This window comes from Sylvia atricapilla, chromosome Z, assembly GCF_009819655.1.
Source record: "Sylvia atricapilla isolate bSylAtr1 chromosome Z, bSylAtr1.pri, whole genome shotgun sequence".
Classification (NCBI taxonomy): domain Eukaryota; kingdom Metazoa; phylum Chordata; class Aves; order Passeriformes; family Sylviidae; genus Sylvia; species Sylvia atricapilla.
Genome location: NC_089174.1, coordinates 45,767,391 through 45,791,720, shown reverse-complemented (window position 1 = coordinate 45,791,720; position 24,330 = coordinate 45,767,391). Strand labels below are relative to the sequence as shown.

Genomic DNA, 24,330 nt, shown 5'->3' with positions numbered 1-24,330 from the left:
TGTGCCCATGTACCCTCTCTGCTGCTTACATATTAAAAATTAATCTCTAGCAGTCTCCTGAACTGGAGTTTCTAAAAAATATCTTGCATCAGATAAGAGATAGCAATTTCCACATTTTCCTGGCATCAAGAAGTTATCTTAAAACATATCCAGAAAAACAAATATATGTAATCAACAGTGTGGAGTATGTTCAACTTCACATCACAGACACCCAATATGGGCTCATAATGCATTTGCCTATAAAACACCAAAAGCAAGTATCCAAAAGTTCATAGCTGCTTTCTGTTTCTCGTAACAGGCACTCTGAAACCTAGTTTGGACAAAGGGGCCATGATTTTTAAGGACTTCACAAAATGCAATTCCTGTGTACATATAAGAACAAGGCTCTCAGTTTTTTAGGAGGGGATGTAAATTTTGATTTTGCCAGTTGCACATGAGCCCTACCACTAATATCTACTCATCTAAAAACCATAGTTTTGCCTTCAGGAAGCCTTGACAAGTGTAGAACTCATTTTTAAACAGTGAAAGCAGGTATGTGAGAAAGCAACTATGGCCATAGAACTTGATGCCCTCCTATACAAAGTTGTTTCATAATTCCCAATAATAATCCAATTTTTTTGACCTTCTGTGATGTTCAAGAAGTCAAACCAAGACTCTCACTTCACTTTCCATAACACAGTTCCAGAAAGACAGTAACTGCAAGACACACAACACCTCAGCAGAAAGTAACTACAGCAACACTCTTTTTTGGAGAGAACCTACATAATACTGATTAAAAATATCACTTCACTCAGTTAATAATTTTCTTCTTGTCACGTTGACGCTACTTTATTAACATTAAACCTCTTTTTAAACAAACTGGTTAATATGAAAGGGATTAGTAACAACACAAATAAGTCAGAACGAAGCCTGAATTTGTGAAAAGACTCTTGCACTGTCTTTCAGAAGACTATGTTCTTCTGAAATCCTCAAGTGGTAAACAAGGTCAAACTGTTTCTGCTACAGAATGAGGGAAATGAAGATAATGTCACTGTGAAAATAAGCAGAAGTATTTTACCTCACAGTTAGTGAGGAAACATATTTAGCTCCCATAACAAAGTTTTGTAAGCATTTTAAGACATACCAGCAGAAACTGAAACCCCATTTAACATTTTGATTGAAAAAAACAAACAGAAAAATAACTGTTTTCCTCCCCTTTATAGTTGTATAATTAGCCAGCTGTAGATTGACAATTAAACAGTAATAGGACAAATTACATGAGTCACTGGATGTATCATATACATGAAGTACAGGCTCTGAAGGTTTTTTTTTTTGGTCACACTACTTATAGTATGGCCTCTTTGAATAAAACATATTTTCATTTAATTCTAGCAGAAAGAGTTTTAAGGCAGTTGGGTTTTTTTTCTTTTAAAGACATATTTTAAATTCAAACTGGTCTCTTACCATAACTGCAGGAATCACCACAGCATTCAGAGGCTTGTCATTGACAACAGTATCTTTAACTAGCATATATATTCTTTCAGCTTCAGAAAAACATGAAATTTGAAGTACAACAGCACCTGTAAAGAGGCATCAGAACTACTTTTTATATTTTCTATTGTTATTATTAGAAAACAGGTCTCATATTACAGCAAAAGTTTACTCAGTTTACCAAGGACATTATTCAGCAAAACTTATTATGCAGTTGTTTGTTGAATCAGTTTTTAAACCTTCCTTCCAACCCTCAAACACTTCTCAGGTTTTTTGTTAAAACAAAGCAACTTGAAGACAAGAACTGCAGCACAGAACTAATGCATATTTAAAGATTTCCTTTGAGCTCCAGAGGTAGGGCCTATTTACATACTCTTTATCATGACTAACATTCTGTTCTGATCACATACAAGTGGCAGGGGTATCAGGTTTCATTTTGCATCCAATTATTAAAAAATCCATTAGTTCTGTTCATTAACAATATCACAGTAAGAATTACTGCAAGCAAATATTTGGGCTGATAACCAAGTTAAGATGTTTAAGTTGGTTTAGGTTCTGAATAGAGAAGCTGGGGAAGAAGGGAAGACAAAAGAGAAAAGACAAAATAAACACTGATAAGTTAGTGTACGGTAAGATATTTGGTGAGGAGGAAAACACGGCAGAATAAGACAAAAATGCATAATGGACAGTATACGAGATGCAGGCAGGTAACATATGAGATGTAGGCTGGTTGAGACAAAAAGGGACAGTTAGGAAGTTATGAGAACCACAAAAATACAAACTTAAGAAGAATGTGGCAATAAAAATCACAAGCAGAAACATCTAAAACCACATGCACTTAAATTTGGTTTAATGATGCTGTGACGTGGGACAAGTATCACAAAACCAAGTATTTGCCACTGACAAGCATGGAAAGGAGAAGGTGCATCTGAAAGCTTTACAGATTTTCCTATGAAAAGATCAAAATCAATCAGTATCAATTAGTCATGTGGACGTAGCAAATAACACAATGGAAGCACACATCAGTCTTCAAAACCATGCTATACAAAGACCCATTAGCAGACATGTGGAAGTTAGGCCTGCCAAAGGATGTGAAACATCTCAACTACAGACACCTAAACATACAGAAGAGAAAATCCCACACTTTAAATTTTTACCAAATGCAGATCTCCACCTGAGCACTGCACTAAAGCTGCCCAGAGCCACTGCTGCTCCAGCTGTCAGAAGCCTCATGGCTTCTCCGACCTTGCTGAAATAAAATTCATACAGCAAAAGCAAAGAAACAGCTCAAAGGATGAATTAATTTATTTTCTTCAACTTTCAGCCATTGAACTCTAGCTCTTAATACTACTAGGAAACAGTGACCATGCAACAGTCCCACTGAGTCCAAAAGCAGTACCAAATTTTTAGTATTCTTGAAGTGAAAGAGAGAACACTTGAAGGATTTTTAACAGATCTGTGGTGTTATATTATTCAGTTGAAGTGTAACTTCAAAATTCATTTTTATGATGAAATATTACCGCCTTCTGGTACACAAGGCATGAAGCCAACCTTTTAACTTTTTTTAATAAGGTACCACTAATCCACTGCTCTTCATTAATACAATGTATTACATTTTACCTGAAGGGCTTTTTGCTTATGCAGTAAGACTAACTGAGCTTCCAATCTCTAGTATTAAGCTGCAGTTTTGAACATAGACATTGTTTGCAAGACTAAAAGTTTTAATGCTTACCTTGTGCTTGATAAACATGACTCACAGATACTACATTTGCTGCAAAGGGTAAAAATATAAACACATAAAACCTTGGGTACATTTAGAGTAAATATTTAAAATATTTTTAAAAGTTACATAAATATAATATAAACAAATATTAAAAGTTATACAAATACAGGCAGAACCTCCGCTAACACTTTCCCTCTCATGTTTACTTTGCAAGTAAGAAAAGCTAAACTGATTTTCATAAAAGGTGACTAAGAATTCTTTCTGGCATTTCAAGTTTAATTCCTCTTGAAATGACATAAAAGACTGGGAAAAATGCTTTGTTTCCTGCAACAAAAAGCATGACACATTCTTGACACTATTTATACAAAGTACTGGTCGAAGGAATATTATGAAAATTCAATTATACTTCTTTGAAAAAGAAAAAGAAATTCTTTTCCCTGAGTGTTTGTCCATCGGTGTGTGCACACACTGCTCATCCTTCTCCGTGATGGGGCACAAAGCTCATTACTAACATGGAGAATGGCCCAGCCAAAAAGTGTCAGAGGTTAAAAAAGCAAGGTATATTCTGCACATGGTTTAAGGTATGTCTAATTCTTTTAAAAAGTGATGCCTTTTTGCATAAACATACCAATTAAAAAAAAAAAAAAAAGGTGTAGTCACATATAACTAGAGTAATGTAATAATTTTTCTGTAAATAATGAGCTGTTATATCTCTCCTGCAACTGTGAGCATGTTAAAATGATTTTAAAAGGCCACATGAGAGTAAGAGGCAGAATGATTTTTTTTAAAATCAGGTCAGAAAAAGGTAAAATTATAAGAAAAACGAGCAATTGATGCTACTACATTTTGTGCTGTACAAATTCATGTGTCTGAAAAAATGTACCTGTTTACTTACTTTTGATAGCTAATTCTTCCTTGAGAATATTTGTGTATTCTTCAGGGGAAAGCTGAGGTGGAAGGCCACCAACAAATAAATTTACTTGTACAATGGATTTAATATTTTCCACAATGTAAAATCTTGTTTGATTCATCTGACGTATTGAAGTCTACCAAAATAAAGGAAAATAAATGACAGGACATTTGGCAAAAAGATACTGTGAAGCAAAATCCAAAATAGTTCTGCACTTAGTAATCATGTCCTCTATGCCTAGAGAATATCAGAAACAGAAACCAACTTCAGTGCAAGCACTTAGCTTCTCTACACTTGAGCCTGCTTAGGGGGTAACCAATGACTCACTATTTCTGTAAGAAAGGGGACTCCATACTTGCTAAAGAAAACTCAAAACATGTTTCTTTTTCAGATTTACCTTTCTTATGTCCTTGAGTCTGTTAAGAATCAGTTCCTGATTGTCCAAGACCATGCGCTGAACTGGAGAGGGCACAAATTAATCATGTTAGAATACATGTAAATTTTTATTAGGCTCAATTACACAAAAACAGTAAGAAGAAAAATTAGGGAACAAGTACAGCTCTGCATACAACTAATTTTCTCATAAAGGACCATGCAGACCTGAGCTACTTCTTATTTAACAATAAAAACACATAGGTGCTTGTAACAGTCTGACTTTTTCCACAGTTCTTAAACATCGCCCTCCTTTAAAAAAAGGCAGAAACAGCTTGAACCCACTCAAAAGACAAGCAGCACTTTGGTCATAATCTAACAGTTTGACAGAAGACTTTAAAACTATATTTCCAAACAAGTAAAATAATAAGCAACTTCTGTCTTTTATCAAAGTATTAAAACAATTCCAACAACTTCCAGTGAATGTAAGGTTGCAAATGATGCTTTAAAACAGAGCACCAGAAACCAACCAAGATTATAACATTCACAAAGATACAATAACCTTTATAAAACATCTTCCCAATAATGCCCTAAAGTAAGGCAAAGCATTGAGACAGTATTTGAACTACAAAGATATTTATTCAGCTGTGGTCAGAGCATTAGACTACTTAAATGCTGTTATTTATTTCTCCATGTAACCTTACAAATACTGAAGCACAGAGGGATGTCAACTTGGAGAACACAAGCCCAGCTCCTGCAGGATAACAAAACACTTGAGCAATGCTAGGACTGCAGAATTGTTTGTCCTAACACAAAAACATATTATTTGGACTGTCTTAGGACTCAAACTTACTCTTCTTCAGGGGCTTTGTCAGGAGGAAAGAAGACACAGGAAGGGAGCCATGTAAACTTTAGAATTAATCTTTAATAAATAACTCAAATTCAGAAAATTATGTCAGTTAAAGATAGCTCCTCAAAACAGGGCAAAAGTGTCAAAACCCAGCAGAAACCACAAATGTGTTTTTTACGTAATAGTGAAAGGGAACTTTATTCCCACAGGACACACAGGACTGAAAAGAATCAGCATAATTTCTGATTAGGTATTTCAACATCACTATGAAGTTTTATTTGTGTTTTTTATTGTAGAAAATGAACTGTGACTGTTAGAATGGGAAAAAAAAATCCCATGGGGCTCAGATGTGTCTTTTGCCAATGCTCATTCACTTACCTTGCTTACTGCCCATAAGCACTTCCACCAATTTGAAATTCTGGAGGCACTCCATCTGCAAAAAGATACAGCATGTAAATGCAGCTTCTGACTGACATAATTTTGACAGATGTTAACATTACTATGTGTTATATCCCGTATATAGTGTATAACAGAGGATGGAAAATTAAACATTTTTTAAAAATTAAGTATTTTTAAGTCAACCATGATGTTCTTCCTCTAACCAACTCCTTCTAAGACAGGAATAATCTTCATTTTACATGCTCATGGCACCGTACTTCCATGCTCCTAAACCACTGGCATTCTCATAGCCACACTGTGAAGGTGAGCACAGTTCATCCCATTCCTGCTTCAGTGGTGAGCAGCTCATCCGGAGTATTTCCTGAGTGTCGTTGCAGAGAAAGCATGCAGGACTGGGAATGAGCCTGCTCTTGAAGAAGATCACCCAGGAACTAGATTGGCAAAAGCAGGCTGACCATTCCCTATCTCCTGGCACACTCCAGGCATTGATGGAACAAAACCCTCTTCACCTGTGCCACAGTCTCTTCTCCAAGCCACTGCCAGGGGCCACTCAAGTTCCTTGCAGCTGGACCACAAGAGCTGGCACAGCCAAGGGCTAGCACAGACAGTGACTGAAACTCTGCAAATATATCACACTCAGAATTAAGGAAGGGTCTTAAATTTTGGCCTTAAGACTCAAGAGAAAATGATCTTGCTTTGCATGTCATGAACGGAGAGCTTAAACTACCTGCATGTGCTTTACCTGATACTTCATGAAAGCAACGTGGAGCACAGGCAGATTCTGGACATTAAAAAGAGATTTCCTGTATGTGAATGTTTATACAGAGAAACAAGTAGAGCACTTAAAAATTGCCATAATGCAAAAAAAACCCCACTACTGGAGAAATTGCAATTGATCCATAGAATTAAGTCGCTTACAGCATACAACTAGCTGTCCAAATACAGAGATGTGAAGGCTTTTCCCTAATGGAACTTCCAATTGTACTCTTTGACAGTTGCTTTTTTCAGATGAGACAAAACTTCAGATATGGTTTTTCCTATTTTTGTTAAAAGGTCCACAGCACTTGAGGAAATGGACTGACAACAAATCCTGGAAGTATCCTGTAGCCAAAACAAGCTGCATGCTTTAAACAGCTGGATACAGCTAGACAGATCTATGATTGTCACTTACTGCAGAGAGCTAGTCACATGCATGTTCCTCTGTACCCTGTAAATAACCAAAAAGGGCAGCAGTCACCCTCTGCAAGCATGGCTGTGCCTTTGCACAGCAGTGGAACTGTGCTGATTAGCTGGTGTGCTCAAAAGCCTCAGGTGCTGATTAAAATGTGCAGACTACAGTTTTGTGTCTCCGCACTGGTGAGGTTGGACCTACCAATGGTTTGACATGCTAGCAAAGTCTACTAATATGTTTCCTGAAAGTCATGCTGTTTTGGCACCAACCCTACAAAGGACAGGCAGACTGAAAAGAGATTATCTTCCAAGGAAAGCCTGTGCATCTACAAGATTACAAGATGTCTCTAGAATTTCCAGTCATGTGGGAAGCAATGCAGACAGTAAAGAATGTGGGTGCTGTTCCAACCCTGAGTCCTTCATTGCAGCCCTTGTGGGCTACAGAGATGCTGCTTGTCACTGTAGGAAGAAAATTTCTGCAGTGCTCTTTAATGTTTATATAAATTGTCTGGATGAATAAATCAAACACACTGTTGAGTTTCCTGATGATACTAAGCTAGGAGGAATTGTGACAGCCTCAAAGGTAGGGAGATGTGGATGTGCTACAGAGCTGGGCAATCACCAACTATATAAAATTTTTAGCAAGACCTACTGCCAAATTCTCACCCTCGGACGGGTTAATCCTGGTTAAACAAACCTGGTTATACAAACTTAGGGATGAGAGCTGGAGAGTAGCCCTGTGGAAAAAGATGTCATAGGGCCAGCAGTGGCCTGGCAGTCAGGAGGGCCACCTGTGTCCTGGGGGGCATCAGGCACAACATCACTGCCAGGCAAGGGAGGGGATTGTCCTGCTCTGCTCTGCACTGGGGCAGCCTCACCTCCAGTGCTGGAGCAGTTCCGGGTGCCACAATATAACCCATCTGAATGTGTCCAGAGCAGAATGATCAAGATGAAAAGTCTCAAGGTCAAGACTTGGAAGGACCTCTCTGAGGTCACTTGGTTTGTTCACCCTGGAGTAGAGGATGCTGAGGGGTGACATCAATCATGCTCAAGAGTTTCCTTAAGACACACGGTGAATGGAGAAGTGCGCATCCTCTTTTCCTTGGGTCCTATCACTGGTCATCACTCCTCTCTCTGGTGATCAGTGATAGGACCCAAGGAAAAGAGAATGAAGCTACATTAAGGGGAGTTCAAATTAGATGTTAGGAAAATGTTCTTCACTGAAAGCATGGCTTGTTACTGGAACAGGATTCCTAAGAAAGTGTCCATGACAGCAAGTTTGTGAGAGTTCAAGAGGTGTCTGGACAATGCTGTTAGTCATACACTTCACTTTTAGGTAATCCTGCAAGGAACTGGAAGTTGGACTCAGTGATTTTTATGAGTCCTTTCCAACTTGAGATGTTCTATGATTTTACAATTTCCTTCAGAGGAGCATTAAGAATTAGAAGACAAGCATGATCATCCTAACAGTGATTGCCGATTTCCCAACAAGGTAAAAGTAGCAGAGTAGCTACATATGTGTTTTAAATATTTCAAGACATAAACAACCTGTAAAAACATGCTGCAGCCCAAGAATCATAGTGTTCATGCACGTGAATCTGCTTGACCCAGAAACACTCGTGGTACCTCAAGTACAGAGCAACCACGCCTACCTACCCTGAAGATTGTGTTAAACTTTGAGCAGCATGCCGGTCTATGCCAAAAGATCATCTACCAAATGCTAACAACATTTACAATAACTGTGAATTAAGGGATTATAATTTTTCTGAAGAGAAAAATATATACTTTTCAGTGTCACTCAGGTGTTATATGCACGTGCTTAGGATCTTTCACTTACCTGCCTTCCAAGTAATGGGAGCACTTCTTTGATCACAGTCTGCACTGTGCTATCCTTATTTACTCGTAGAGAAACATATGCCATTCCCACCCTAAAGAGAAAAATACTTATTTTAGGACCTATCCTAAACTTACTTTTTAAACTAAGTATAGAATTTTCTCAAACATATTTGCATTAGTTGAGGAAAGTTGTTCACTGAGGCTCATGGCAGATGTGGTGTCAGAGCCACAGACAAGAAAACACTTTCATCTCAAGAAACTGCTAATTGCAATTGTAGAACTGCAGATTAGCTTTTTCCTAATCACAAAGACAAACTGCAAATTTTATAAAACTTATCAATGCAGTTGCAACAGCAAAATGAACACATGGTTAAATTTTATCCCACAGGTCATCAGAAATTAGTAGGTCCAGACGATTTTGTTTCCACTACTAAATCTGCTTAAAATTCATCCTGTCTCAGTGGTAAATTGAATAGGGTGGGGGTTTTTTTGGTGTTTTTTTTTCCCCCTCCTCATCTCACATGGGAAGTTGCAGTGTAGTTCTTCCTACTTCATATTTCTTTGAAAAAAATCCATCAATTTTTCAAATGATGTGTATGTCATAACTTGTTTACAAGATGAACTTAACATAAAGTTGCATCTTTCTAGCCAAACACATAATAACACAATTGCACAAGTTGCACTGTATATCCCATGCATGTAAAGAAACCCAGGAGTTTCCAGGCATGAATGAATGTTCAGGAAATGAATGTTATGCATACTACCCATTCAAAAAAATCAACAGAAGAATCCTGAAATACAGAAAAAGAAACTACCCTCTCTGTTAGAGTTCTGCAGCTTCAATAACTAAAGCAAACAGCGCTAGACTACAGAGGACAAATGTAGTCAAGCAGGATAACCTTGTGATCAAGAAGGAAAATACTCACTTTAGCCAGGCAGGATAAATTCTGATCACTTCCTCGTCCTTTGGTTTAGCTCTGATGATCCAAGCTTCAGGAACAGATTCTCGGAATACTGAGCCCAAGTTGCTGTCCTCTGCAGCATCATTCCTGTTGATAACATCATCAGAGAGCAGCACCTGCTGCGTAAAGGTCTGAAGCTCATACTCCTGCTGGTCATCATTTATGTAGTATGCCCTCAAAGCAGCCTCCTAAAACACAGCAAGATAAATTAACATTTACTTGAAAAGACACCATTACTACCTATACAGCCACAGATATTATAAATACCTGATTTATGAATTGAACCTTTAATGCATGTTCTAACCTCATAGCAATGGCAAAAAAAAAAAAAAAATCAAAACAAGAATAAAGTTTTGAAAACAAATTTCCATGAACATGAAAGAAGAAAACTTGAGATATCAATGTATTTAAACACAATCCACAGTATTTTTGGCAAGTGATAGTCATTTTAAGACCAAATGTTAAAACTCAGGTCCAATAAATCTTTCAATCAAAAATGATTGAACCCAACGCTGCCTACTCAGTCTTCTTGCACTAAGGGATGCTAAAAATTAGTGAGGTACTCAGCCAAGCTGCCCTGAACCACATACCTGTGAAGAGGAAAGGGAAGGACTGTCCTTGCAAGATGCACACAGGAATTTTACATTGATAATGGGACTGTGCCTGCAGCACCTTTGTTGACACAGAGCTTACAGCTCACTTTTAAGAATTTGTATTCCTCTTCTCTAGTATTAAAAGCACCAGCCTGGTAAACTGTGCTTAAAAGGCAAATAGCACTCCTAAATAAAATCTTTTCAGTCCAGCACATAGTTTTTCTTAAAGATCTTTGACATGCAGAACACTACAAACCCTTTGTAAAACTCCTGTTGATTTTGAGCACAGTATCAAGATAAAAATCCTAATGATCTTCAGCTTTCTATTGTCAAAATTCTAAAATAATACATTCTTCAGACTTCTTTGTCAAGTCTCTGAGACCTCACCATGCACAATTCTATTGCGAACCATCCTATTCCCTCTCCGGGATCTATCTCTGCCTAGCTCAGTAAATAAATATATGTACAGCACACTTGATTTAGTACTAAGAAATTTCTCCATCCCAGATGGAACACTGGAAAAAGTTAAGGAGTGGCCAGTACATGATTAATAATTGATTATTTTCACAGCCAAGGGGTGGAGATAGCTATAACAAGCTCTAGTGTTCAAAGATGTTTAACTCAAGTGCAATATTGGTGGCTGTCCAGGACAAATATCAAACCACTACTACAAAAAAGGAGCAAGATCTAAGGAGCTGGTTATCCCGTATTGCATATATAAGTAAAATCAGGCTTCAGAGAAATACCAGGCAACAGAATGACTGCTTAACATGTGATATTGTGATCGCCACCATTTCCTCAGATGCTCTAAAATTAGAGCACTACATGAAGAAGCTAAATTAGATGGTAATATTATAGCCCATTCACAGATTTTTGCTGTTGTTGCTGAGTTACATTTCTAAAACTTAGCCTTTTACTATTGTAATATGAAATTACATGTATCACACTGGAAAACTGACCCTCACTGGGTATCTTACCACAACTTCTTCATTTTTTGCAATCCTTGGAACTGAAATTAGTCGAAATTGATTGCGTTTCACTGCGTCATTCCCATCAAATATCTTCAGTGTTTGTTTACCTGAATGGAAACATATGTGTTTCATTAGTACACACCTTGAATCAGAAAGCTACCTGAATAGGAAGGGTATTATGAAACTAAAAACCTGCTTTTAACTCACTGAAATGTTTCTTCATGGGAACATTCCTTGTCATAAGACAGGCTTTGAGGCTGAATATTTTAAATTTTGTTTTGTTACTGTGCATTTGAAACAGGGGTACATTCAGAGAGGAAAAAGCCATTTACCCTGGCTTTTGATATAACTGTTATAATCTGACTGTGCATATTATTACTTCTTCATTCCCAGCATTTAAGACTGCATTTGTTATTGACAAGTTGAACAACTGGAAGAGCAAGATAAAGTGCCACCCTATTCAAAACAGCTCCCAAAGCACTGCCAACTGTGGCTAATCAAGCTGTCTGTTAACATAGACTGTAAAGGAGATGTTACATGCTGGAGCCTACTTCGATGCTTCCCTTACAGCTCAGAAATACTTTGTAATACAGAATAAAATACTTAAAGTATTTTAAAGAGCCTTTTGCTCTCAAATAATACCAGCATTTAGGTTCAACGAAACCCACTAGCAAATTGCCATTTACCATAGAAGAATTAAAAAGAAGGACTGGAACTAGAGGAAGAAAACTACCAAACCATTTCTAACTGATGAGTGATAAAAAGCAAGCAAGAATCTAAGCAGAAATGTGCATCACTGGGTATCTCAATGCTGCAGCGGCAGATTATGAGGAAAGACTGCAGAGTATAACTACTTAGCAAGGACACTCCAAGTGCTAGCTTTCTTGAACTACCTGAAACTAAATACACTGTGTCTAATTCACATATCTGCTTCAGGATATGTTCTCCAACTTCACTCAAAAGCCGACACCACTAAACTAAAGGATGATCTAGTACTTACATGTGAAAGCAGTCTTTTAAAAATGAGATTGGAACCCTCAAAGAAAAATCATGATACCTTAATTCTCATGATCTTTATTTCTCCTTATTCTGAGATGGGACAGCTACACTTGGACTTTATTTCAGTGCAGACTTCTTAAGGCTATTTCCTCATTATCAATTCCACTGCACAATGTGTGTGCAAGGATGTTCTCATTACGTAACATGAAGACATCATTGCACAGCAAAGCAGTCCCCAGTATAGCCTCTCATGCTACTCCAAAGTCATCCTAGACTCCTGGTACAAAACTGGCTATGTTGACTGGTCTAGTGGAAGGTGTCCCTGCCCAGGTCAGGGCGGTTGGGACAAGATGATCTTTGAGGTCCCTTCTAACTCAAACCATTCTATGACACTATTATGATATTCAAAACTTTACTGAACATGATAAACTGCTCTGAGTGACCTTGCTTGAGCAGGAGGTTGTCCTTAATCAACCTTCATCCTGCCTCCAACCTCAGCCATGCTGTGACTCCATAGAGGGAAGCCTGTACAACAGATGCACGTACAAAGGAAAACAGACAGAAACAGAATAAATAAAATCACAGAATTATAAAATAGCTTGAGGTGGAACTGGCCTTCAAGGATCATGGAGTACAAGAATCCTGACAGGGACATCTTTCACTGGATCAGGTTGCTCAGAGGCACACTCAACCTAGCATGATACATTGTGACTTTTCAATTCTTTCTGTTGATATGAATAGTAGTATTGCTGTGGATTTTCAGTTTTCCAATTATCACAGTGCTTGTGTCTGTTGTCAATTTCTTTCTAGTCACAGTCTAAAGAAGTTACAAATATCATCAACTCTTACTTCTAAAGTACCCTTGAAACTCAACAACCATTGCATTGAAGCCATGGCACATATCAGAAAGTGACCTACTCCTTTAAATTCTGCTGGATCTATGCCAGAAGGAGTGGAATTCTTTTAGACACATATTTCTGTCAGAGGGATCTCCATGGTAACTATAGCATAGACAAATATTAACCAAAAGACACACTGTGTCCTGGGTGACCTTCTTCAGAGCTAACACAACTTGAGAAAACAAGTGAACACTGGTTTCTGACAGCATAGCTGATGTTCTGACTATGAACTTTCATAACACTATCAAAATCTCTGTTGTTTTCCCTAGCAATTAAGAAAGTAGACAACCATCTGAGAATAAAAACATTCATCCAAGTTTTAGTACTTGTTTCCATTTGAAGTGCCTTTGTAGTCTGCTCTTATGAGATACTAGCTGGTCTAAGAGAATCCCTAACAATTGTAATTGGAGAATTTTTAATGAGCTCTCTATGTCTTAAGAACAATCAAAGAACAGTTGGATTGACTCTCAAAATAAACTGGTTTACAAGAACAAGTTCAGATCCACGTACAGTAGTAATGTCTTAAGTAAGCTCAAGCATGTTTCTTACCTAAATAAACATAATGCTGCTAATCTTGTGTCCATCACACAAAACCCTCCTGAACTCTATCAGTGAAAAAATCACATTTAAGTTTGTCACTGTCCTCCTCACAGGGGACACTTTTACTGCAACCCAGTGAAAAATGGCTTGCTTGCACACCAGTTTCTAGAAGCACATTAACAGAAGAACAAACAGCTATATACTGCAATAAGTCATCCAGAAATACATTTCTCCACTGAGTCAAGAGCACATCCAACACATGTGAGTTAAGGTGTGTCTTATGCCAGTCTGTCTAACTAGCCTTGGCAAGAAGCTCAACTATAACCACTTTGGAAGTCAGGTAAAGCTCTTCCTTCCACATGTTCAATTTTTTAAATATTAGAAAATTACCCAGTTTCAGAGGTCAAGTCTACAAACCCCTACTTAGTATATGTATTTATGTATATATGTGTATATATAAATATACACAAAACCTCTTGCTAATATGAAACAGATGCACTTACCAAATTGTGATATTTAAAGGAGTTACTGCCTGCTTTGTTATACTGGCACCTCACTGGTAAATGTCTTTTATTTTTATCTGTTGGATCAGAGTACAGAGTGTCAAGACTTTCTCCTGAAAAACACATTATTTTTTTCTTACCACGCTAATACTGGGCTGAGAATAACCTGTTATTAGTGCTTACCCTTTCCAAGAGGAAAGTAACTACAAAATGTTAACTCCAGGCACAATTTACCAAAGTGTGGAATTTGATTTCAGAGGCTAAGATACCAAGTTTTCCTGGGAAAAGGATAAAACAGCATTGGATGAATCCAAAGTTCATGTTCCCTTTGACTTGCAAATCCCCACAGACAGGACATGGTTTCTGAAAAGACTTACATGTGGCTTGTGGCTGAGATAAGAAAATGTTGCAGTCTTGAATCCTTTTGTCACTTAAGAAGGCTAGAGGCCTTTACTGATTTGTATTTGTGAAAATTACTCTTAAAAGACTAAATTCTAGCAACATAGTTTACCAAGACCCTTCTCCAAATAACTTGTGTTATTTACATGCCTTATGCTCTCCTTCTCTACTCCTACTTCATATTACAACAGTGGGGACTATAAAATTTTGGTTTATTTCAGTATTACAAGATGGCATTTACGTATGCAGGAATTATGTGTTTTTTCTTTTACTGCCCTTCAAGATAGCCTTTCAGAATCCTGGATTCCTTCCTCCCACCCTTCCTTCCCTTCCTTTTCTTTCTTCCTTCTTCCTCTAGCTCTTTGTCTTACAGAAGAGCAATTCGCAGGTGTGTGACTTCTCTGAACTTGTTTTCTTGAGCAGCTCTAACTCCCCTAGTTTCAAGACAATTTTGAAGCACAAATCTGTGTCAACAGCTGTTCCCCCATTTTGGTAGCCACTTCTTAACCCGACTTCTCTTAGTTTTTAGAGTGTTTCCAAGTATCTGCTGAGGAACAAGTGACATGTTTAGTTATCTGTAAGCAGCTACAGAAGAACACAATGGCCCTTTTTATGAAAGCTTAGTTTTCTTAAGTATCTTTAAGGAAAAAAATCCCTCCCCATGTGCTGTCCTTGCTCATTCTAGAGAACAGTTTGTTCCTGCTTGCAGAATTATAGTGGAGGCATCCTCTGCCTCCACTGACCCACTGTCAGTGGGTCTGGGACAAGACTCTAAGCCAGTGACTTCGGTCTATCTAATACAAAACCATTTCATCTCTTATTCAGCAGATGAACAGCAACCTGTGCAAGGCAAAACAGAGGCTTGCCTTCCTTGGAAGGACATGCTATGAAACATCTGTTTGCAGACAGCACTGCAGCCCCCGGTAGACATTGCTCTAAAACCTTCTCCAGAATGGCTTTTCATTGATGGCTGAATTTTGTCCTGCAGAAGACGGACGCACACTGAATCAGATAGTTCACTTGCAGCCAGGTAGCACAAAGAGGCTCACAGGGCAGAGAGAGTCCTTTGCAAAACCCACTTGTATGTCTCTTGAATCTATCAACTCAGAAACTGTATAGTTGTTCTTACATTATTTTACCTTTTGGTTTCACTATCTTGGTAGGCTAAATATAGTGGTTGATTTAACACATTTAAGCTACCTATATTAAGACTTAGATCTTCTAACCTTTATATTTCACTCAACAGGCCCATTACAGTAGCAAAATAACAAAAATTAATGTAGATTACTAATTCAGATCTTCTTCCAGTACTAACTACAGACTTGGTATTCTTTTCTATTGGCTTCTCTCCTGTGGAAAAAGGTGTTTTCCCACATCAATATTATTCGATTTGTTCTGACTTGTTTTCATAGCTTTTAGAAATACATACTCCTAAAACACAGAGAGCTGGAATTAAGAAAAGCTGAATATTCTGGAATGTAATTGAGTTCAGACACTCTTAAGGGAGAGCATGATAACATTCCAAAAGACATGGTAGATGTACTGAGTCAACACACAGAAGAAGTGAGCAGCTCTTTCTTGACCCATGTTATACAAATGGTGTTATCCAGAGAGAGGTGAAAGTGCTCCAGCCCCTTACAACAGCGTCATTGCCATGTTAAATTCAAATTCCTGTTGTATTCATATTCATAGCACATGACTCCCCACACACAGAGAGGCACAACAGCTGGCAGGTGAACTTCAATAACTTTACCAGGTAGGTTATCAAAGAAGCTATGTCCTGAGCTGACACAAGGTCATCAATCCCATTGTCTGGGAGTGGCACACACCAGAGGAGTCCGTGGGGGAAGTTCTGGTCTCACTGACCAAGGAGGTTACTCAGCTTGCAGTGATATATGAGATACATGTAAAAAGCATTCTGGGATGGTACAAGGGTTGTTAGGAACACTTCAGGAGAGGAATCAAAGCGAAAGATCAAAGTGGTTTGGGGAAAAACTAGTATGGGAAAATGGAAGGATAAGGACACAAAGGAAGCTGGTCACATTTAAAGAAGTTTTTGGTTGTACTGCATGGCCATGCCCTGGACCACATCACCACCGTCTGTCATGTCTTATCAGTAAATGTTATTCCTGACTCTTTTTGAGAGTGGGGTCTTAGCTGAGGTTTTTAAATCACAGCGAGGTTACTGGGCTCTACACTGTCCTATGTTTTGTGAAAATGCATTATGAGAAAGCAATTTTTTATGCCACTGTTCTTTTTAAAACACAACTAACAATACTTTACATGACCCTTGAAAATACACCATCTACTGCTGCTTTCTCCAGTCCAGAGGTGGCCTGAACAAATGACATACTAAAGTTTCTATCCTGCCCTGAATTTTAGTGTCTTTTTTTCTTCTTTTGGGAAGGCTAAATTAAAGCTGAAGAGGCATCTACTAATGCTTTCTATGAATCCAGTTGAAAGATCTGGATACGCAATTTGCTCTTTTTGACAGTCATAAGGGAAATAGGCTTAATTGTTGAATTGTAAAGTCCTCACATTCAATCACTTAAGTCACTTAAAACACTGGAAAAAGGGAAAGTTATTTAGATAAACTGCAGTTAGAGTGTTTTCCTATAATAAAAAAGTATGATGGCGGATCATAACTTGAAGTCATTCAGGAACTAAGAAAGTGAAACAAGAGGATGCTTGAGATCTTTTCTATAACTGATTTAACTATTGAACTGAATTTTTAAAAATTCCCAACAGCATTTGCACAATTAGTGTCTTAATTTTGCAAGAGCCTCAGGATTTAAAAAAATAAATTAGTATTTATAGATTTGAAATGTCCTTTTTTACAACAATCCATGCAGCTATATTAGGTAGCACGTTGTTTTACTTGCTAATATGGATATAGGGGTGGGAAGCTCATAAATTGCATTTTACCTCATCTTCTAAAAAGCAATAATTTGGTAATTACCAACACCAGAAAACTCTACATGCTTAAAAATTTAGCTGTATAAAAAGCAGCCAGTCCAGCTCAACCCTGTTCACTGCAACATGCCCAAGCCAAAAAAAAAAAAAAAAATCACCTGATGTCCTCAGCAAAATTTGGATCCAGCAAATTTAGAAGCAAAAGGCTCTGAAAAGACATTGCTGTCTGCCTTTTAAATCTGTTGCTTATCTAAGGATTATTAACACCAGGTTTTCTTTCTTCAATTACCAAGCTGAGAGAAATGGCCTATTTGTCAAGGTAATGAACAGAGTGTCAACCTACCAATGGAAAATATCAAGGAGATATTTGTAAGGCCCTGGATAAATATGTTGGACAAAAACTTTGGACCTGAAATCAAAACCTAACATTAAAAAATAACCACTTAATATTTTGTCATAAGGCAATACAAGTTAAGATTATATGAATGAAGATTATTATATGAATAAAGGAATGGGTGACTATTCATCCCTCACTAAAATTTTGCTTACTTGAATCTGTTGAAATTTGGATGTCTTTTGTTGATCCTTGTGTTGACCCATCAACATCATCATCTTCATCTGTAAAGGCAGAGACATTTTAAGAATGGATTTTTGTTAATTTGAATGGAGGGGAGAAGGTGTTGTCATTTAAGAAAAGTTTCCATCAAAAAATCTAACACAAAAGGAACCAGTCAGAAAAGCACACTTCCTTTTTCTACCTATTTTAAGATAATAATTAATAGTATTAAAACAACATTAAAAAAACAAATCTGCATTGTCATGTAGCTACATGACAGTGAAGGCATACATGAGTTTCTTATACCATTAGCTTTAATATTGCAACTACTGCATTTCATCCTTTTCTGAAGCCATGATGTTTGACTGTCAGTGAAGTATGGATGACTTCCACTAAATTTTAAATTACCAAATCAATCCAGCCTTTCAGTCAGAAATAATGGTTTTATAGAATTTCCACAACTGAAAAACAAAGTTACTGACACCCAAAGAGAAAGAAATCCCTGGTCTCCAGAACAGGACTTAGACAGTAGGCTCACCACTCTCACTACAGCTAGTCAGAATGACTAGCTAGCTGTGTCAGAAAATAATGCATCCTTGTAAAACCATACAAAAAATATTTTAAAAATATTAAAATAAATGCTGTCAACATTCTGCATTTTCTTCTGTGAAGAACATCCTCACTGCATTCTCCTTCCTGACACTCAGGGCCATACAAGACCAGTGCAAACCCAAACATGATCCATTTTCCTTCACTGAGGGTAGCAGTAGAGTGCAATGCAAGTGCTCATCAAATAATGGTATTCACATTCACTCACATTGAAAATCCCAGTCAGTCTTGACTGGGATGCAGGTAAAGCTTCCAAATACATAAGCCAGGCAACACTCTCGTAAAAACTCTGCCTTTCAGCTGAGGGAGAAAGCAAGAAATCAAAGCACAAAACAAAAAAAGAAAATACAAAATAAAACAAGTAAAGGCAGATCTTCAGAGCAAAAGAGGTACTGAGAAAGCCAAAATCCTAAAGCAGAACCTTCCAAGAAGCAGAATCATAGCATGTCTAGAAGGGTACTAGGCAGTAGTCCTAAACTTGACACCAGGTAACTCACTGGATATTTGAGTAATGCTTCAAGTGTCTAAAGAAAGACCAACAATAATGCTTTTGAGTTGTGGCTTTTAAAATAGAAAAAAAGTGTTGAGATATTTTCCCTGTTATAGCTGACAAACAGCTGCTAAAGCTGATCTAGTTTCAAACTGGAGAGAAATTTAGACAGTATGGTCTTGAAACACCCTGAAATAAGCAAAAGCTGAATGTCTTCTCGAATGTCACGCCAGACAAGTAAGTTTAAAAAAAAAATGAAGTAGGAAATATAACAATAGGAAATGACTGCTCCTGAATGCTCCTAAGCCTCTTCTTTCTCACTTTAGATGGGAAGAAACTGACTTCTGTTATTTTACTTTCTCCTTCAGTCTGAAGAGTAGGCAAATCTACACCAACGGCATCTTGAAACTATTCCAAGTGAACTTAAATGACTTCTTTGAAATTTGTTATTACAGGAGTCATTTGGAGGAAGGGGCTCCACACTGCTCTACCACTGCATCTCCTGCTAGCTCAAGAGTTTAAAAGAAGACTCTTTCAGCACAGAGATGTTTATGAATGTTGGTAATGAAGCTTAGCATTTACACTGTGGCAAAAACTACTTCGGACAAATGTTCCGTAGGAGGTCAGCGATGATGGCTGTGCTCATTCACTGCAGGGGACAAGTAATCTGGCACTTCCCAACCACCATCTTGGGAAGAGCTATTGCCGGCAGCAGTCAACTCATCCAGGTAAGTGCCAGCACTTCTTTGGTACCTCAGACTGGCCTTTTCACAATCTTAAGAGTGATGTCCTTTGTCAGCTGTAGAAACAGAGGAGTGCCCTGGGTGCCTGCTACCTCAGGAAAACTTAGTGAGCTTGTCATCACACAGAAGTGCTAATTATCTGCCAATAAAGGAGTTCCTTGCTCCCCAAAAACACGCCTAACACGAACACAATCTTTAACAAGATCTGCTATCCAGAGTCTAAGCCTTTCACCTGGAATAGCAGCAGCAACTCCTCAGCTGTCCTGAGCTACTTCATTGTCAAAGGAGCATCAAATACGTCCCAAGAGAGAATCAGGAGCTGCTGGATCCATGACATCTTGGTAACTTGCAGCACATACCAGGACCTAGAGGGGTTTTGTAAGAAAATGAAGGTCTGTTCTGTGAACATGGGTAACAAGAAGAACTAAAAGACTAGAGCACTGTGTTTCCTTGACACAGGGTGATGTGAGATTTATTTGAAGACAATTCTTGGCTCTGCTTCTGAGGAAGAATTTGGCCAAAGAAAAAGAGCATATAGCAACAGTATCTGGTGCTTTTGGCAGTGACCTGCAGACACCTGATCTTCAGCAGATGACTGAGAACGGTGAACATCTAAGTAAGGCTCAACAGGATGTGGATGGTGTATAAGGAGTCGTATAAGGAGTCACATGTGGGGACACCAGACTAGTACATGAACATTCAGCATGTAGGTGCTAAACCAAGGCGCTAAAAGGCACTGTCAGCTACGGAAACACAGAACAAAATACTTTATGCACAGTGGAGTGTAGGAGAAGGGAATACAGTGACCTTGCCCCTGATAAGTAACAGCTGTGTTAACTACCTGATACAGCCTCGCCCCTAATGAGTCACAGCTATATCAAATAAAGATAAGTGTGATAAAAGGGATTGGGTTAGCTGGTGAGAGGGAATATGAAGGAGGAGGAACCTTGAGGAAGGGGGAATGAGAGGCTCATGAAGAGGAAGGATCCTGGGGAGAGAGAATCACTGCTGTGAGGTCAGTCTGGGTCTGTAGTTAGAGCCTGTTGTTGGAACCTGCAGTCATAGTCCAGCTAGGTAAAGGCCTGCATTCAGAGTCTTCAAACTAATATATGCAGTCACAGTTTAGCAGGAAATAACCAGCAATCAGAGGCTGCAAGGGAAACCTACAGTAGGAGCTTGCTGCAGCCACCAGCCAGTGAATAGTTGGAGTCACAATGGCTAAGCTGTAAAAAGGAATAAACCAGAACCCTTTCCACGCTGTGATAACCAACAAGTCTGTGTCTCAGCTAATTTCTACCCTCAACAAGAGGGCTGCTGCAACAGTGGAGTGTAAGGTAGGTGCTGCACCACAAATATTACTCACCGTGCCTTGTGCTGAGCCACAACTGTGGCCCATGAAAAAAAAAGGAAGAGGTCAATTGCTGAGGCAGCTGTCAAGTTCTCATGTATGCAACTTATCTACAGCAGGAGGAAAAGGGCGCATCACCATGGCTCAGCCCCTGTTCCCTGGGTTTCAGCAGCCCCTCATCCTGTGAGGCTGCTGCCCACTGGATGATGGGGAGCTGAGCCTAAGGGGCAGAAACTCTCACAGGCCACTGTAAAGAGAACCTGTATTAGAAATGAGATTTTTCAGGGTGTTGCTATACTATACCTCTGTGACATGCAGTCTAAGGACTATAAAAATGCATTCTGGCTTTCCAAACAATGTGGGGGTTATTCAATTTGATTTTTTCCTCTTTCATATCACAATAAAGTACTGGAAATGGTCCAAATTAAATTAGTGAGTATTTCTCCATCTCTATGTACCTGCTTATGATGACAAGCTAATGGTTGTATTCTCTAAGTTCAAAGCACCAGACACCTCTCCATTAAAGAAATACAAAAATGTCATTCTTACTTTAATGAACCTCAACTATACATAACATGAACTAACACACTTAGCATACAGCATAAGTTCTGAAATAGAAAACCTTTTCTTCCATCTCTTAAAATTTTGAAGGAAGAGACTAAAAGGTGCAGCTAAAACCTTGGATTCTTTCACTTAAGGTGCTCTATGTTCAATTTTTAAGATGTGATTTAGAAATAAAGAAGGAGAAAGTTAAGTCTGACGTATTAAAAGAACACACCACTGTTGAAGAGAGAAACCTAGTTAACATCAGAAAAGTCAAACCAAGGACTCTATTTTAAAGGTTTGTGATTAACTTCTCCTGGTTATAATAAATCAACTTTATCTTCACTTAAATCTTTGGGCCACTTGTGAAATACCTAACAATAGACTTGAATCAAACTTCACAGTGGATCTTGCAGCAAGCTCATCAGACTCTCCGGTTACTTCTTATTTAGGAAGCACTAAGAACTCCATGATTTTCAAGTAACTATCTTTGACCACTAGTATGCAAATTCACTAAAAAGAAAAAACACTCACTGAAAAAGAAACAATCTACAAAAGCAACCTAACGCCTCCTCTCTGCCTCTGACAGCTCACTGGAGTGTGCCTGGCTTACGTAGACCTCAGGTCATGCAGTTCATGCAGTAGCAGGACTTCTGCTACAGCTTCTGCACACAGAACACAGAGGTCTTGCTCATGATCATCTCTCCTTACCAAAACCAAGCCTAAGTTCAGAACAGAAAGTTCAAGAGCAATTTGCCAGGTTGAGAAAAGAATAGTTGCAAATATTTAACTTTCATAATCTGTATTTTGCCTACCTTTTGCTTCCTTTCATATTCCATTCAAGCACCAAAAGAAAGGTTTTACAGGTGCATAATAATCAAAATATAAATTAAAAAATACCTCTGTGTATCTCAGGCTTAAAAAGAATTCTTGTTCCAAAGAGCATTCACTCTAGATGGCAGCAGAACATTACCCTGCCTAGACACATGGTATTGTTTGAGTACAGAAATCTTAAAAAGGATAGATGCTTAATCCAAGAAATAGAAGTATCTGTACACATGATATATATGTGCTTCCAGCAATGATAACACTAATACCACAAATTTTCTTATTTTAGGTTTTCACTTTGCTTCAAGAATAGCACACAAACTGACCTACACCAGTAAACAGAAGTTGCTGCATTTCGCATATTATCCATTAAAAAAATCTCTAACCTGTCCCAAAAATAGCAAGAAGTTATAGTATTGCCACAAAAGCCAGTAAAAATTAGCAATAATATATTTAACTGAATTATGATGCTAGGTTAAACACACTCTTCAATTAGTTGCATTCAACTTTGAAATTTTTACCTGATTCTGTTTGCAAATTTTCCGATATTCGAAAACAATGCATTTTGCTGAAGTTGCGAGAAAACAATTGAACACAATTTGGAGGAAGAATCATATTCCTTAATCTTCCAAAGGTACATTCTGGTGTGACAATTACATAGCAAGCCGCATGAGCCTATAAACAACAGCATCAATTAAGAACTTGTGATACACATGGAAAGTAGATTTATTTATAACAAACTATGACTGAATTTGTCATAGGCCTTCTGAGTATAGACTTTTTGTAAATCACCTTCATTAAATGAATGGCCCATCTTTCACCCTAGATTTTAATTTTTTTAAGTCAGGTTTTGTATTACCAGTAATAGGGAGTCTTAATATGTCAAGAACCTTTCAAGGACCACAAACCTCTTCTATTGAAAATGAAAGGTTTTTATACAGCTACACAGAGAAATTTGAAGCTTTGGTCTCAAACTTTGATCTTGCACTCTATGTGGATGTTTACTGGGGGAAATGGAAAAAGTGCACAATGTGGAATAGCTTGAAACAAGCAGTATCCTCTTACATAGCTGTACCCACATGCAAAATCTGAGATAAGGCTGTTTCCAGTTTTATTCCAAAGGGTGACTGGATGGTTTCTGCCTTTACACTGTTGCAAATCTGCTATAATTGAATACACATACATTTTTATGTATGGCCTTACAGCGTGTTACATTTCTCAGACTGTTTTCAAAGACAGTCCCTCCCACCTCAGAAATTATGTCTCCGATTAAATACAAACCCCACAATATTAAAAAAAAAAAATCACTGAAATCGTACCTGAAATACTGAATAACCTCTAAAGTTTAATTTTAAATCATCACTACATGGAGTACCTCATCTAGCCTTAAGTGGCAAATTAATGATTTCTTACATATACTTTTCAGTTATGACCTCATCTGGTGCTTTCACTTCCATCATATTTTAATACAAGGTGGCATTAACAGGATGGACTAATTGTTATCTGCACTGCACACTGTTTATCTGTGTGTGAAAAGGCTGTGGTTTCCAGAATTATTATTGAAGGCTACCATCAGCTAGCACAGGAAATAAACACTTGTCATGTAAATGGAAAAAACATAGAAACTGATATTGACAGCTTAAAAAAACCCCAACCACACAGGTCGAGATTCTATACTCAAATAAGAGTAAACATATTAGAATG

At 38.0% G+C, this 24,330-nt stretch overlaps 1 protein-coding gene across 1 annotated transcript in view; it reads right to left on the bottom strand.

The window, feature by feature from the left end:
- The window catches only part of DGKQ (diacylglycerol kinase theta), an 88,131-nt gene that overhangs the window by 26,551 nt on the left and 37,250 nt on the right, over nt 1–24,330 (bottom strand). Inside the window, exons 6-15 of the mRNA XM_066339281.1 lie at nt 23,148–23,301; nt 18,059–18,127; nt 11,263–11,363; nt 9,657–9,880; nt 8,732–8,822; nt 5,704–5,758; nt 4,501–4,562; nt 4,089–4,239; nt 3,203–3,241; nt 1,444–1,559 (exon numbers count right to left, since the gene is read on the bottom strand). Of these exons, the coding sequence (XP_066195378.1) occupies nt 1,444–1,559; nt 3,203–3,241; nt 4,089–4,239; nt 4,501–4,562; nt 5,704–5,758; nt 8,732–8,822; nt 9,657–9,880; nt 11,263–11,363; nt 18,059–18,127; nt 23,148–23,301 (1,062 nt within the window). The remainder of the gene's footprint in view (nt 1–1,443; nt 1,560–3,202; nt 3,242–4,088; nt 4,240–4,500; nt 4,563–5,703; nt 5,759–8,731; nt 8,823–9,656; nt 9,881–11,262; nt 11,364–18,058; nt 18,128–23,147; nt 23,302–24,330) is intronic.